General features: G+C 24.9%; 2 protein-coding genes and 1 non-coding gene across 3 annotated transcripts; all 3 read left to right on the plus strand.

The window, feature by feature from the left end:
• Positions 1-286: 286 nt before the first annotated feature.
• On the plus strand, positions 287-2162 carry LOC114937732 (uncharacterized). The gene is made up of 5 exons (XM_085490130.1): positions 287-486; positions 610-921; positions 1007-1073; positions 1217-1306; positions 1541-2162. The coding sequence occupies exons 1-5, from the start codon at positions 311-313 to the stop codon at positions 1658-1660; spliced, it is 765 nt and encodes a 254-aa protein (XP_085346256.1). The 5' UTR covers positions 287-310; the 3' UTR covers positions 1661-2162.
• Positions 2163-4806: 2644 nt separating this feature from the next.
• On the plus strand, positions 4807-15682 carry LOC114930334 (aminopeptidase N-like). Its single transcript, XM_085490129.1, has 13 exons — positions 4807-4987; positions 6921-7402; positions 7728-8186; positions 8668-8848; positions 10285-10423; positions 10880-10961; positions 12687-13039; positions 13682-13959; positions 14288-14487; positions 14612-14923; positions 15011-15077; positions 15211-15279; positions 15506-15682. Exons 2-13 carry the CDS (start codon positions 6957-6959, stop codon positions 15620-15622), a joined length of 2703 nt encoding a protein of 900 aa, XP_085346255.1. The 5' UTR covers positions 4807-4987; positions 6921-6956; the 3' UTR covers positions 15623-15682.
• TRNAS-GGA (transfer RNA serine (anticodon GGA)) lies at positions 12278-12352 on the plus strand. Its single transcript has one exon. It is a non-coding gene; the product is annotated as a tRNA-Ser (tRNA).
• Positions 15683-16053: the final 371 nt, after the last annotated feature.

Below are 16053 nucleotides of genomic sequence, written 5' to 3' on the forward strand. Positions count from 1 at the left end.
ATATACACTAATTGATTACAAATAATTTAAATATTTATAGAGAAATATATCTAGCGATAAAGTTTTACATATTATTACGTCTCACATAAATGTGCAAACAAATTCAGTTTGAATAATCACTCACGCGATGAACAGTTCCCAAACTGTATGATTTTCACTAATGTGAATAATGATATTATATAACATTGTTATTGGATACATAGCTGGATGCTTAAAATCTTTGTCAATGAATTATAATTATAAACATATTATTATAATAAAGAAATATATATTTAATGATTTTTAGGATAGAATAGATAAGCTAAAATTCATGTTAAACGAGTTACTTGAAAAAATCAAATATGAAGAAATTGATGATGCAGACGAACTTAGAATATGTTTACGACAAGAAGCTGCAAGATGGGCATGTTTTTTTGGTCACATCATTTGTATGAGAGAAGCAGAAAATAAATTAGAACAACATCTCCAAGATCCTATAAATTACAGGTAAATTATGTTACAGATTTTTAGTTTTTCTCAATCAAATTTTCTTGTAGATATCTCCTATAATGTTCAATGAGTTAATACGCCAATCTTTAATAAGAAAATTAAATTCTATTTATATTTTAGACTTTTGCCATGGTGGAAGACATGGACATATTGTAGAGGTTTGATGATAACTACGAGATATGCGAAAACTTTTGGAACAGTGTATACTAGAGGATTGAACAAAACTGACATTAAATTTTCAGAATATTTGGCTTGCATTGAAGATACTGAGTTAATCAAAATGTATTTAACAACAATAGATAAACAGCGCACTGATACAAAACAGAAAGATCAATTTCTCGTTAATAGTTTCTTACATTTTATTACGAAGCATGCGAAAAATCCAATTATATTGACGTATATATTAAATAATTTTCACAAAATAAAACCCAAGTAAAGTAACATATTTTTATAAATATTTTGTACAAAAGTTTATTATATGTATTATATATATACATCTGATTTTTTTTGTTTTTAGAAATGTTAATATAATTGCAGCATTAATTATTATGATTAATAACGTATATTCCGAAAATTTAGCTCTGGTAAAAATTTTACATGTTTAAATATGTATACAAAATATGATAATAATGCTATATTAATAATTATTATTTAATATTTAAAATAATTTTTATAATGTTACCATAACGTTGTTTATTAATAATGGTATTAAAATTACACATTTTAGTCAATAAAGAGACACTCTGAAAGTATTGTAGAAGCTAACGTAATTGAAGTGAACACAGAAGATCAATTTAGAAAACATCGAATAAAGGAGGTAAATTTAATATATATATATATATATATTATAAAAAACAAAAGAAAATGAAATATCGTTTTATCTGATTAATTTCAGAATATTATTTTTATATTTGTTTATTTGTTATATAATCAGTATGTTGATTTCATTATGACAATCTTTGTTTATATATACTAAGATTTGCATATAATGCGGAATGAGATTACTATATTTATCTAATTATATTATAATTAATAAAACGATTTGTTTTAGATGAGTAACCGTGTGATAGATAAAGATGACTTATATTCCTATATTATAATCAAGGTTGAAGTTATTCGCAAAAAACAAATCGAGAAGCAGAGACAATATTTTGCAAGATTTTTCTTCTAATCGGTGGATGTAAAAAAATTGCAGCTTTGCATACGTGGAAGTACTTTATATAATTTTTTTATATTGCATCTATTCCTTTTACTGCTTTAAATATTGTTTATTTAGATGTATTATTATCCGATGCCTCTTTATATGTACAAAATATCATAACTGCATGCATCAAGATTTATATGTTTATGCGATCTTGTTTGAAGTAGTAGAATTATATATTATTGTGCAACCGGCGCGCGGAAAATCGCCCTTTACGCACATGATGAGATTTTAGAAAGGGCTCTTTTTTCACGCACCGGTCACACAAAATATTGTAGCCTACATGTGCGGGTCATAACTCGGTTTCGCCTCGTGCGCCAAACTTCCGCACTCTCGACCGATTTATGATCTTCCGCACTTGTTAGCTCTCTCTCTAATATACTATTACAGAAATTAATTATTTTATATATTTATTGTTATTAATTATGAAGAATTTGTGATTGATTAGTATTTTTTAATTTACAATAAATAACATGACACAATTCTCTTTCTCTTTCTCTCTCTCTCTCTCTCTCTCTCTCTCTCTCTCTCTCTCTCTCTCTCTCTTGTAACGTAAATCCACATTTTAATTTTAAAAAGTTATTTAAATAAAATATTAATATTAATATTAATATTTATATTTATAAAATTATATCCATAACTTTAAAATTGTACAACATAATTTAACATTCCTTGCTGATATTTTTAATAGATTTAAAAATACTGCAAAATGTGTCAAACTGAATTGTAACTTATAATTGTATTTAAAAAAGATTTAAGCAAAGCTAGCAAAGAAGAAATATATTAAAACGTTTGTCACAAGTTGATGTTTACAATAAGTGTGCGTTTAATATGTGCTTCTTCCAATCAACGCGGTGAATTTTAATATTAAAAAATTATTATATTATTTTATTTGGCTTTCTATTATTTCGTTTCTTACTATTCTTAATGATAAATGTCGAATCTCTTTTAGCAAAATTAAAATAATGTTACAACGTTGCAACATGAACAAAAAATTCGAAAAAGGACGGAAAACAATTAAAATATTTAAAAACCTTTCTGTAGATCATCGATTAGAATATGAAAACGGAGCTATTCTATGTAATATACGCACATATTTACGTATACTTAATTCAAGATTTGTAATATTCGAATAATTTTTGACCCATAAAAATTTATCGAATAAAATGCTTTTAAAATTGAAAAATATTATAATTTACACATAAAAGAAAATAAATATTAGACTAAACACATGTCTGCGTGTGTAAATTTGTAGTTTGCATTTTTAATAGATATTTATGATTGATTTAATACTTTAATTGATATTTGATTAATTGTGACACTTAACATATAATACTGTAAAAAAGAAGAATCAATTATTAATTACTTCAAACATTTAAATAAGAATTAATGATAATTTAATTTAATTTTTACTTATACAATTAAAACTAATTTAATGTTTTACATATTGCCAAAAATAAAAAATTGACAAGTATAAAAGAGTATCACTGCATTGGAAATATTATTAAATTAAAAACATTTTTATTTTATACTGCTATATAAATCATTATATGATACAAATAAATATTTATTATTAGTTATATATATATGTGTGTGTCGATGAATTTTAATATTAAAGAATTATCTTATTATTTCATTTGCTTCTGCATTATGTATCGTTCCTTACTATTCGCAATGATAAATGTGGAACCTTTTTTAGCAAAATAAATTTTGTACACAACGGTGTTGCAACACGAACAACAAATTCGAAAAATTTAAATTTTCTTAAAATCTTTCTATGGCTAATCAATTAGAATATGAAAAGGAAGCTACTATGTGTAATATACGCTTATATTTACATATAATTAATTCAAGATTCGTAATATTGAAATAATTTTCGACCCAAAAAAATTAATCGAATAAAATGCCTTAAAACTAAAAATGTTATAATTTCCACATATTTTTATTATAATTTTATTATAAAACAATTTTTATTATAAATAAATATTGAGATCGAAAAGTCACGATTTATATTTAAAATTGTATTTTATTTTGGCTTTATATTCACAGTCTGTTTATTTAGTATATATATAATTTGAAAACAAGTAAAATAAATTTTGAAAAATATTTTCAAAAACTCCCATTTAAATACTAGTGACTGTCATTAATAATTGAAAATTTATGTTGTATTAACTTTTTACAAAAATGTTATATGAAGATAATAATTTTATTAGTTATAAATTTTTATGGATTCGCGCATAGAGTACGATGTCATAAACAAAGTATTAAAATTTTAAAATTAGATAAAATTAATATAAAAAGACGAAAACATAGTACATATCGCGATTAATAAAAAATCGATTATAATATTTACGATATTATGATATATATTTATACATACAGGAATAAGTACAGTATAAAGACACAATAATGTACATAAAGACATGTATAATTAAATGTATGTTTTTAACAAAAAAATATAAAGTGTCCCATTTTAAAATAAATATTGTTGTAATTTCATAACCAAGGTTTCTCTTTCGAAAAATATATTTTATACATTATTTATAGAATTTGAAAAAAGCGCGTCGCGTCGTAAGTATATGGTCTTATTTTAGATGGAACATTGTTGAGATTTGATAGGTATCATTATTTTTTAAACGTTTTATGTTCTTTTCTGACACAAATATGAAACATCTTGTAATGTATTTATCTTCCAATATTATTTTATCTAAATAAACGTCTGCACAAAACAATGTGAATAAATTGATTGGTATAAGAAAGACATTCCATTGATTTAAAACAATTGCAATTTATAAAAATGTGCAACTGCATACATTTATATTAAATAATGACATATTTATACTAATTGAATTATTAAGATAAAATTATCGAAGGATGAGTATATGACGAGAAATTACACAATATTTTTAGCAAAAATGTTTGTTGAAATAAGTCATATAAATGTGTATAAACAATGCCTAATAATTTGATTAATTAGGCAAAAGATAAATGTGCTAAATTAAATCAACCGTTACACACAAATGCCGCCATACACCCAAATATATATATATATATATATAACGACCTTAGAAGTTTTGTTGATTTAACACATCATATTTAGCATGAAGAGACGAACAGAGAATCAGTCAGTCTTTCGTGGCCTTTCAAATCACGTCGCCGTAGATATAATACTTTTATTAAAGTGTGTGAATATATTATATTCTTCCAACATTGAATACTTTTAAAGCATTATTTGCTGTAGTTCATTTTTAACACGATATATAACTTTCCAATTAACATTCTGTTTCGAAATATTCGGTAAGTCAGAAGAACTTTTATACATATAAAATATAAAACATGAGTCTACAAATGCACAAAATTTAATTATACAGTAGAACGGAATTTTATAGAATTTCCAACATATGTATAAGAATAAAGAAAATAGTTTTATTTAAAATTCAAGTATTTGTAAATTTTAATTTGGAGATAATTTAAAATAATATCGATTATATAATATTTTACGAATTGTATGTTGTTTGGCGAATTATTAGTTTTATTAGTTAAAATAAATTTAGAGGCGTTATATTATTGTTATTCTCTTTAATTTTGCATTTAAAATATTATACAGGGTGTCCCATAATTCGCGAACCACCGCGAATGGGCAGATAGAGCGTGTTAAACTGAATAGAAAAGTCCTGTATCATTTTGCGATATTCGCAATAATTATTGAGTTATTAACTAAAATATCTAAACGAGCAGGTAGAAAGCGGTAGGCCGGACTCGGTGTGCATGTCGGATGACTTATTTGTTATATGCCGCTCAGTATCAAAAGAATCATCTTACTTTTCGGCGCCACTACATTACTCGCCGCTCGCTGCATGACGCCGCCTCTCGATCAAATAATGCTTTCTACCTGCTTATTCGTTTAGATATTTTAATAAATAACTCAATAATTATTGCGAATATCGCAAAATGATACAAGACATTTCTATTCAGTTTAACACGCTCTATCTGCCCATTCGCGGTGGTTCGCGAATTATGGGACACCCTGTATAAATGACTTGCAATAACCGCGAGGTATAACTTTTGCTTGCGAGATATAATCTTATTTGTCCTTTCTTCAGCGAGTTTGCTGAGTGACATGTTAGCAATTCTTTTGCCTATATCGATTAAGCTGTCCGTTGTTATATTTGGCTTGTTTTGATACTTTGCCTTTACCTGTTCATTATGATTGTTTCGCTCGTTGTCATATATATACATATATTCGATCGCCGACTTTTGTTCTCAATTCGATTTAATATTTTTAAATAAAATTGAAATGTAAAATGAATTTTATCGCCACAGTTGAAATAATCTTGAACCCACAAGAGTTTGATGTCAAATAAATAATTTTTGAAACTAAAAAATACTTTTGTTCTATATTCAATTTAATATTTTAATATAAAATTGAAATATAAAATTGAAATATAAAATAAATTTTAGTTCCGGTATTTAACGTCACAATTAAAATAATCTTAAACCCACAAAAGTTTGATATCGAATATTTTATTTTTGAAAGTTGCAAATATACTACAGTTAACAGATAATGTATATTATAATAGACACTTTTAATTGTTTTTTTATTACTAAGTTATTAAAATTCTGTTTTCCAAAGTTTCTCGTACTTTTTATTATTTATAAAAAATATCTGTATGTATTTTAATACTTACTTGTGATGACAATATATTGAAGGTTGCGTAGTCCTTGGCTATTATTTTATCACGGTTCGATAAGAAGTTTTATTCGAATAATATGTTCACAATTTTTAATTTTAAGTACACTTGAGAATGACCAAAATTCATGGTCGAATCGCTGGGTGGTGATTATTAAATATTTATTAGACAGTAATGGTCGTAAAAATTAATTATCCTTTCAAATATATTAAAATTAAAAATTATTAAAAAATTTATTAAAAAAAAATTATTAATTTAATTTTTACTTATTATTAAGCTGTATTTCTCAAACGTATTAGTATTCTACTATTAGTATATATACAAAATAGAAGTCAAAATAATAATTCGGCTAATTAAAATTATGATCATTTTTATAGCATCAAGCAACTGTCATCGTAAAAATTAACAATTTGACAATTGTAAAATGAATAATAAAAACAATATCAAAAATGTGCGCCAAGCGTGCTCTTGTGTCGTCTAGTAATTTGAAAAAGACATCAATACTATATTAAAGTTCTCTATTTGTCTTTTGCTTACAGTGTGTTTTGCAGACCTAAAATAAATTATTCGACACGATGATATTTTTACTATTAATTAGCGGAATAATGTATATCGTTGGAACGGCTTCTACTCTTAATCAATCGTCTTTATGCTATCAACCATCAGAATATATAAAACCGATCCATTACGATATCAAGCATATATCAATTATTGAAGAAAATATTTTTTATGGAGAATATAATATTAGCATAAGTATTCTTAACAAAACGCAAAATATATTAATGAACAACATATATTCAGAAGAATTATATTTTAAAAATATAGTTTTAATTAAAAATTTAGAAAAACATCATGAGAATATTAAATATACAGTTTATAAACCGGCATATGATATTGAAGAAGACATAATTGACTTTTCTTTTAAGGATAAGTTATTACCAGAAAATTACACTTTATATATTAAATATTTTGGTTTTACTGATGAAGTCTTTAAAATTTTCGATGTGAAAGAAAAAACTGCGTAAGTAAATAATATATGTTTATTAAAATCAATGTGCAATGTGCAATTACATGCAACCTTGTAATTAATATATATTATTTTTGTATTAAATGTTTCAAAAATTATTATATATCATGCAATTTAAATAAAAAGACTACTAATTCTATACCTTTAATGCATATTATTGCATATTACATTTAAACATTTTTAAATTCCAACATTTTGATGCTTGCTAATAATGTTTTATTAATTTATGTTTTTTGAAATGTATAGTTTGGTAGCTGCTACTCATTTGCATATAATTGCTAATAATGTTTTATTAATTTATGTTTTTTGAAATGTATAGTTTGGTAGCTGCTACTCATTTGCATATAATAGGCACCCGACAAATGTCATCGTGTTGGGATCAACAGTATTTATTCTTAGAAGCAACCTTTAACATATCTATAGGATGTAATCAATGCACGGCTTTGTCAAATATGCCATTGCAAAATACAGAAAAAAACAAGCACAATATGTTAATGAAACGCTTCGATATTACACCTGCAATGTCGCCGTATTTTGCAACAATAATTGTATCCAATTACTTATCACGTGTTGATAATAATACTCAACATATTCAAATGTGGTGCAAAAACGAATCTGTATTTCACATGGAATTTGCAAAGAATGTAGCTGAAAATATTACGTTGTTCTATAAAAATACATGGAAACAACATTCGAACAATATTTCGAAAATGACTCATGTTGCAATACCAAATTTCCCTGATAATGGCATAATAGTTTACGGACTTGTTTTGTATAAGTGAGTACAAGTACTTAAAATTACATTAAAAGTAAAATTATATATTAGTATGCAAAATTATACAATTGAAAAACATGTAGGTATATCTTTTGTTTCTGTAAATGTGCAAAAGTATAAGATATTGTGAAAACAACAATTTTAAGTAGTATAAATTAAGTTTATTCGTACAATAATTCAAAATGTTGTACTTTATTGTTCTAATATATACATACATAAAGGTAAAAATTTTTATATAATATCGTATAATCCCCTAAGGTAAATTTTAAAATTGTAATAAAGCTATAAAAGAAATAACATTTTTTTATTTATTAAAACTAAAGTTCTTCATCAATGATTTACGCATTAACACAAAATCATTGTTTTATACTTAAATTAAAAATTTCAAAAAATATTATTTGTTACGATTTACAATACCAATTTGCTAATTGAAATTTTATTATGTACAAGAGTTCTTAGTCTAACATTTAAATATTACTTTTAGCGAAATGGATATTGTTTACGATAAAAATTTGTATCCTGTTGCTCACGAAATCGAAATAGCTCAATTAGTAGGACATAAAGTGACACAGCAATGGTTATATAATTTGAACAATCCGTTTCGATCGGCTTCTTGGTTTAACAAAGCTCTTACTACATTGCTTGCAATGAATACTGTCAATAAGGTTATTTTAAATAATTTTAATGCTATCACCTCCCACTTTCTCGGAAACGATAACATACTTAAGCATTTATATAGCAAGATTTTTGTATATCAAATTATTTTTACAAAATGTATAAATTCTTTTTAACAATATATACATATGTATACAATATTAAACAATATATACATATGTATACAATATATTAAACTGTTTTTTAAACATACTTTTTCAAATATATACATTCATATGAAAATAATGTAAAGTATGAAAACTTTCTTTATATTTTAACATCATTTTATCTGATATTATTATACTAGCTTTTCGGTTCGTTCTTCACGCGGGCCTCAAAGCCTTCACTCAACACTGATTCCGCTCTTACTAGTTTTAACACAATTTTTTATTCTACAAAACCAAAGATATATAATATTTAGTTATACTTTATTTAATATCTATCTATTTGTCTGCCTATCTGTCCGTCTGTTTGTCGTCGTCACCCCAAAAATTTTCATGAACTTGGTACCGAAAATAAATCAATATATGTGTGAATGCGTGGGTAAAAGTTTTACATACGAATTTTTTTTAAATGTGATTTCTCGATATTTTGGAACATTTCGAACACATTGCCATAGAAATCTGCAAAATATTTTTTTGCGGAAACATACCCTTCTCTATGTTAAAAAAATTTTTAAATTAAAAAATCACCATCTCATCACACTCCCCAAAAAATTTGCAATTTGTATATATAAATTTAAGTAGATATCCAATTTCGCGAAAATTAATCAATAAATATATGTATGCGTGTGTGGATGCGTATTTAGTAGTGTAAAACTCCGAAAATATGCGAAATTTTGGTGCCAATTTCGAGAAAATCGGTGAATAAATATGTGATTGCGTGTGTAGATGCGTGGGTGGAATAAAACTTAAAAAAAACTACACCGTAGCATTCTCAGAAAAATTTGCAACATTTTGATACCAATTTTTAAAAAATCGGTCCTTAAATATGCGATTACGACGGTGGGTGCGTGAGTGGAGGCGTAAAACTTACAAAAAATCACCATCGTCACACTCCCCGGAAAATTTGCAAAATTTTGGTACCAATTTGATGAAAATCAGTCCACAAATGTGGAAGCAGTTCGCGGTCGGACAGACAGACAGATAGACAAAGAGACGGTCGGTACTTATACATACAGATTTTTATAAAATTTAAAATAAAGTAAATTAATCAGTAACAATTATATCCGATATTTATTTTACTTATTTTGATAAAGAGAACATTGCGATATAATATATCATGAGATAATAATTTTAAAAGTATGTAATATTTGTTAATTATATTGATACAAAATTTATATTATTCCTTTTTAACATAAAAGAACCGCTAATGATATTAGTATTTTTTTCTAATTCATGTTTTTTCAGAGCAGTTATATTGATATATTAATTATATTTTTTTTTAGATGTATCGAGATAATCGAATAATAAATTTATTTGTTGTTCAAAATCAACATACTTCTTTTTATTTGGATGGTGATTATCGAATGTGGAATTCTACTTCAGAAGATGACAGTTTATTGAAAATTCGCGAATCCATCAGAGGTATATAACGTAATATAATAAAATAATCCGCGTAAATTTGGAACTATTAATATTATAAAAATATATGTTTAAAATTATAAGATAATTAATTTTCTATCTAAATTTTATTACAAAAATAATGTTATTAAAGTACACACATATTTATGTACATTCTATAATTAATTTAAGGTATATAAATATACGTATATATATATATACGTATATATATATATATATACGTATATTTATATACCTTAAATTAATTATAGAATGTACATAAATATATATATATATATAAATTTTTTGAATAAAATGATAAACCGTGCGGCAATAGAAGACATTTCACTGTTATGCAATTACTGTACCTTGTATATATATAATTTTGCCTTATAATATATAATATTACTTTACATGTAACTATTATAATAAATATATATTTATAATATATCTAATTTATAATTTTGATGTAAATTGTAGCACCCTGTATACTGCGCATGATGCAACACGCCGTAACCAAAGAAATATTTTGGAAAGGCATTCGATCATATGCAAATAGCAAGTGAGTATTACAATATAAAATATAAAATAAAAAAATAAAATTATATAAATCTTAACTAATTTATAATAATACAAATTTTACATATTGTCTTTTATTATTTCGTTTTTGCTGACATTATTTCATATTATATTTTTTTAATTTTACAATTCTGCTATTTTCCTAGATCTGTTACTAGATTTACCTTTACTTTCGGTATTTTTACTATGAAAACCGCTTTTGTTGAAACAAATTATTGTTTTATGACTTTTTATATATACATATTCTATGTTGTTTTATTTTCGTATTATAATTTATTATTTTTCAAAATAATTTTTGAATTAATTTGTATTCTTTTTATTATTTCGTTTATTGCTTTATATCGTCTATAATTATTTTTATAATATCTGCTTTTTTTGAATTGCATTTTGTGCTACGTTTGTTTTTTAATCTTATTTTAAATATATCTGACACGTGAATCTCTTTTTCGTTACTTTCTTTATTTTTATTTTATTTCTTTCGTAGAACGATCTCCTTTATTATATTTGTATATTATTTCTTGTTTTGTTTTTATTTCTATTTGATTTATTTTGTTATTTCTTTTATTAATCATTTTATAACTCATCTGTCAATACTTTGATCAAATATAATCTGTATTATTAACTCTTGTAGAAATTTATCACTAGTAACGCCAATTAATCACTTACTTCAAATATTTGAATAATGATATACAGTAATTTAAGTACTCGAAATAAGTGATTAAGTACTCGAAATAAGTGATAAATTAGCATTACTAGTAATAATATAAAGAAATGCCTAACAAATTAAATAAAATTATTAAATTGAATTTAATATTATGATATTATTATAATATAAATATAAGATATATAAATACACAAACACAAATATGTACAATTATAAGTATGCTGTCTTCTAAGCTGGGCAATAGAGCCAAGGAAACGAAACGAAAAATTAATTAAACGGAACTGTATCTCAATTTGAGATCCCAAAGTTCCACATATAAATTAATTTCTAAACTTACATATGGAGAAATAAGCGAGAAAGATATAGGTCCGAAAAGTCGCTGAAGCGGGAATCGAACCCGCGTCTTTCACTTTCCGGGCGACTGCTCTTACCAACTAAGCTATTCAGACCCTTTCGATCCTATATTTTTCATTTGCCTTTTTAGTAGATATTAGTAAATACCGCCGTGATTAGCCCAAGGCGTGAATAAACTCAGAAATAAATATTTTTATCGGCTCTCAATATAAATAATATAAGTATGCTGTCTTCTAAGCTGGGCAATAGAGCCAAGGAAACGAAACGATAGGGTCGAAAGGGTCTGAATAGCTTAGTTGGTAAGAGCAGTCGCCCGGAAAGTGAAAGACGCGGGTTCGATTCCCGCTTCAGCGACTTTTCGGACCTATATTTTTCTCGCTTATTTCTCCATATGTAAGTTTCGAAATTAATTTATATGTGGAACTTTGGGATCTCAAATTGAGATACAGTTCCGTTTAATTAATTTTTCGTTTCGTTTCCTTGGCTCTATTGCCCAGCTTAGAAGACAGCATACTTATATTATTTATATTGAGAGCCGATAAAAATATTTATTTCTGAATGTACAATTATATTTTGCTTCTTAGTATTTATTAAAATTTTTTATAATATTAAAATATTAAAATTATAAATACAATTTTAATTTTATTTATAATGTTATTTTTACATAATTTGCATACTTTGTGAATTTAGCCAATTTCATCGTCAAAGAGTTATGACTTTTTTGGAAGAAATTGTTGCTGATGCAAATAAGCTAGGTAAACTTCAATTATCATTACAAACAATGACAAAATGGACTTTAGAAGAGCATTGTCCTCTCATCAAAGTAGAACGAAATTATAGTCTTTTGGGAACAACCAAAATACATTTATCGATACAAAATCCCGACACATTAAAAATTGATTGCTTACCTGTAACTTATACTATCCAGTCGGTTTCCGATTTTGACAGTCTTGATCACCGCGCGCTATGCAAATCACGGGATGATGTTATTTCATTCTCATTAGAAGAGAAAGGTTGGGTTATAATCAATTTACAACAAATTGGTAAATATCGACTAATTGACTTATCATGACTCATTATTCATCTTTATTTTACACACATACACAATTGACATTATTTTATATTTTTTTTGCTTTATACACATTATTATATATAAATCTGAGATATTCTTATATATAAATACCATAGTTTTAAAATTTTTGTATAATGTTCTGTATTATTATATATAATTAATAAGATATATATCGGCGTTTTCTATATAATATTAATCAATATTAAAGTTATATTTTTACAAATATTTTATTCTAATAATAATAAAAATGATTAAAACGTTAATTATATTTGAAAAATTAGTATACTTATATAAATATACAAATAAAATAAAATTCTTGTACAGTTTCATGTTACAAAACTTTTGCTGATTAGTAAAAAATAATTATTATACATATGCACAACTAGAATCAATTTTATTTTATGCTATACAACATTATCTCGCACAATTTCATTTTTAATTTATAATTAATTTTCAATATGTATTTGCATCTTATTGAATTTTTGATACGTTTTTAATTTATAATTTATATAAACGAAACTATTAAACAAAAATGTTTGAAGTTAAATGTATATTAAGAATAAAAATTATTCAAAATAATATAAATTGTTAAAATTTATTTATTATTCGACAGGATATTACCGCGTTAACTATGATGATGAGAATTGGCGAAGAATTTCAGATTATCTATACTATAATGATTTTACGACAATTCATGTTCTTAATCGTGCCCAAATTATCGATGATGCATTTCATTTAATGATAGCAGGCCAACTCAAAGCATGTATATTCTGGAGTATCACATCGTATTTGGATAAAGAAGACGATTATATCGCATGGTATCCTATGTTTAAAGCTCTGGAATACATGTTTAGTACTTTTCCAGTGGACGAAAGAACTGAAAAATATGCGGTAAATATTAATTAATTTCAATGAAAGTATTACATTTAAATATTTATATATACACCGATTGATCACAAATAATTTAAATATTTAAAAAGAAATATATCTAGCGATAAAGTTTTATATGTTATTACGTCTCACATAAATGTGCAAACAAATTTAGTTTGAATAATCACTCACGCGATGAACAGTTCTCAAAGTGTATGATTTTCATTACTGTGAATAATATTAATATATAACATTGTTATTGGATACATAGCTGGATGCTTAAAATCTTTGTCGATGAAGTATAATTATAAAGATATTAATAAAGAAATACATATTTAATGATTTTTAGGATAGAATAGATAAGCTAAAATTCATGTTAAACGAGTTACTTGAAAAAATCCAATATGAAGAAATTGATGATGCAGACGAACTTACAATATGTTTACGACAAGAAGCTGCAAGATGGGCATGTTTTTTTGGTCACATCATTTGTATGAGAGAAGCAGAAAATAAATTAGAACAACATCTCCAAGATCCTATAAAATACAGGTAAATTATGTTACATATTTTTAGTTTTTCTCAATCAAATTTTCTTGTAGATATCTCCTATAATGTTCAAATAAGTTAATACGCAAATCTTTAATAAGAAAATTAAATTTTATTTATATTTTAGGCTTTTGCCATGGTGGACGGCATGGACATATTGTAGAGGTTTGATGACAACTACGAGATATGCAAAAACTTTTGGAACAGTGTATACTAGAGGATTGAACAAAACTGACATTAAATTTTCAGAATATTTGGCTTGCATTGAAGAAACTGAGTTAATCAAAATGTATTTAGCAACAAAACATAAACAGCACACTTATACAAAACAGGGAGATCAATTTGTCGTTAACAGTTTCTTACATTTTATTACGAAGCATGCGAAGAATCCAATTATACTAACATATATATTAGATCATTTTAACGAAATAAAACCAAAGTAACGTGTCATATTTTTATAAATATTTTGTACAAAAGTTTATTATATGTATTATATATATATATATCTGATTTTTTTTGTTTTTAGAAATGTTAATATAATTGCAGCATTAATTATTATGATTAATAACGTATATTCTAAAAATGTAGCTAAGGTAAAAATTTTACATGTTTGAATATGTATACACAATATGATAATAATGCATATTATTAATTATTATTTATTGTTTAAAATAACTTGATATTAGAATAATTGTTTGTTAATAATGTTATAAAAATACATTTTAGTCAATATCACGAAATGCTAGCAGTATTGTAGAAAATAACTTTGAAACAGAAAGACTTCGAATAAAGGAGGTAACTTTAATAAATATTATTATTATGGAAAGCAAAAGAATATCAAATATTGTTATATCTTATTAATTTCAGAATATTATTTTTATATTTGTTTATTTTTTATATAATCAGTATGTTGATTTCATTATGACAATCTTTGTTTATATATATTAAGATTTGCATAATGCGGAATGAGATTACTATATTTATCTAATTATATTATAGTTAATGAAACAATTTGTTTTAGATGAGTGATCGTGTGATAGATAAGAATGAGTTAATTAAACAAATAACAAACCATGTTGATGTTCGCAAGAGACAAATCAAAAGACAGAGACAGTATTTTGAAGGTTTCTTCTTCTAATTGATGGATGTAAAAAAAATTACAGTTTTTTATACGAGGACGTACTTTATATGAATAATTTTTTTATATTGCATGTACTATTTCTTTTACTGCTTTAAATATTGTTTATTTAGATGTATTACTATCCGATGCCTTTATATTTACAAAACTATAAGACTGCATTTATCAAGATTTTCATTTTTTTGCGATCTTGTTTGAAGTAGTTAAACTATATATTATTACCTGCTTAGTATTAGAGTTGTAGCCATATTATATTACAATAAATTTTACTGTTAGATATAATAATATAATATAAATAGTATAAATATATAAATAGAACTTGCTAAATAATAAGTGCACCTAAATTATGTGTGTGCATTATCTATTCATTTTAATTTATATATTGATTTGTTTTCAATTTTGTTACGTGAATTAACGAAAATATATATTTA

The sequence above is a fragment of the Nylanderia fulva genome, unplaced genomic scaffold (assembly GCF_048542155.1).
Source record: "Nylanderia fulva isolate GAGA-0341 unplaced genomic scaffold, ASM4854215v1 Scaffold979, whole genome shotgun sequence".
Lineage (NCBI taxonomy): Eukaryota > Metazoa > Arthropoda > Insecta > Hymenoptera > Formicidae > Nylanderia > Nylanderia fulva.

Coding starts and splice junctions, on each gene's coding strand:
- LOC114937732 (XM_085490130.1), top strand. CDS start 311: ATGTTAAACGAGTTACTTGAAAAAATCAAATATGAAGAAATTGATGAT. Junction 487..609: donor CAAGATCCTATAAATTACAG/GTAAATTATGTT, acceptor TTTATATTTTAG/ACTTTTGCCATGGTGGAAGA. Junction 1,074..1,216: donor ATTCCGAAAATTTAGCTCTG/GTAAAAATTTTA, acceptor TACACATTTTAG/TCAATAAAGAGACACTCTGA.
- LOC114930334 (XM_085490129.1), top strand. CDS start 6,957: ATGATATTTTTACTATTAATTAGCGGAATAATGTATATCGTTGGAACG. Junction 13,040..13,681: donor AATCAATTTACAACAAATTG/GTAAATATCGAC, acceptor ATTATTCGACAG/GATATTACCGCGTTAACTAT. Junction 14,924..15,010: donor TTTAACGAAATAAAACCAAA/GTAACGTGTCAT, acceptor TTTTGTTTTTAG/AAATGTTAATATAATTGCAG.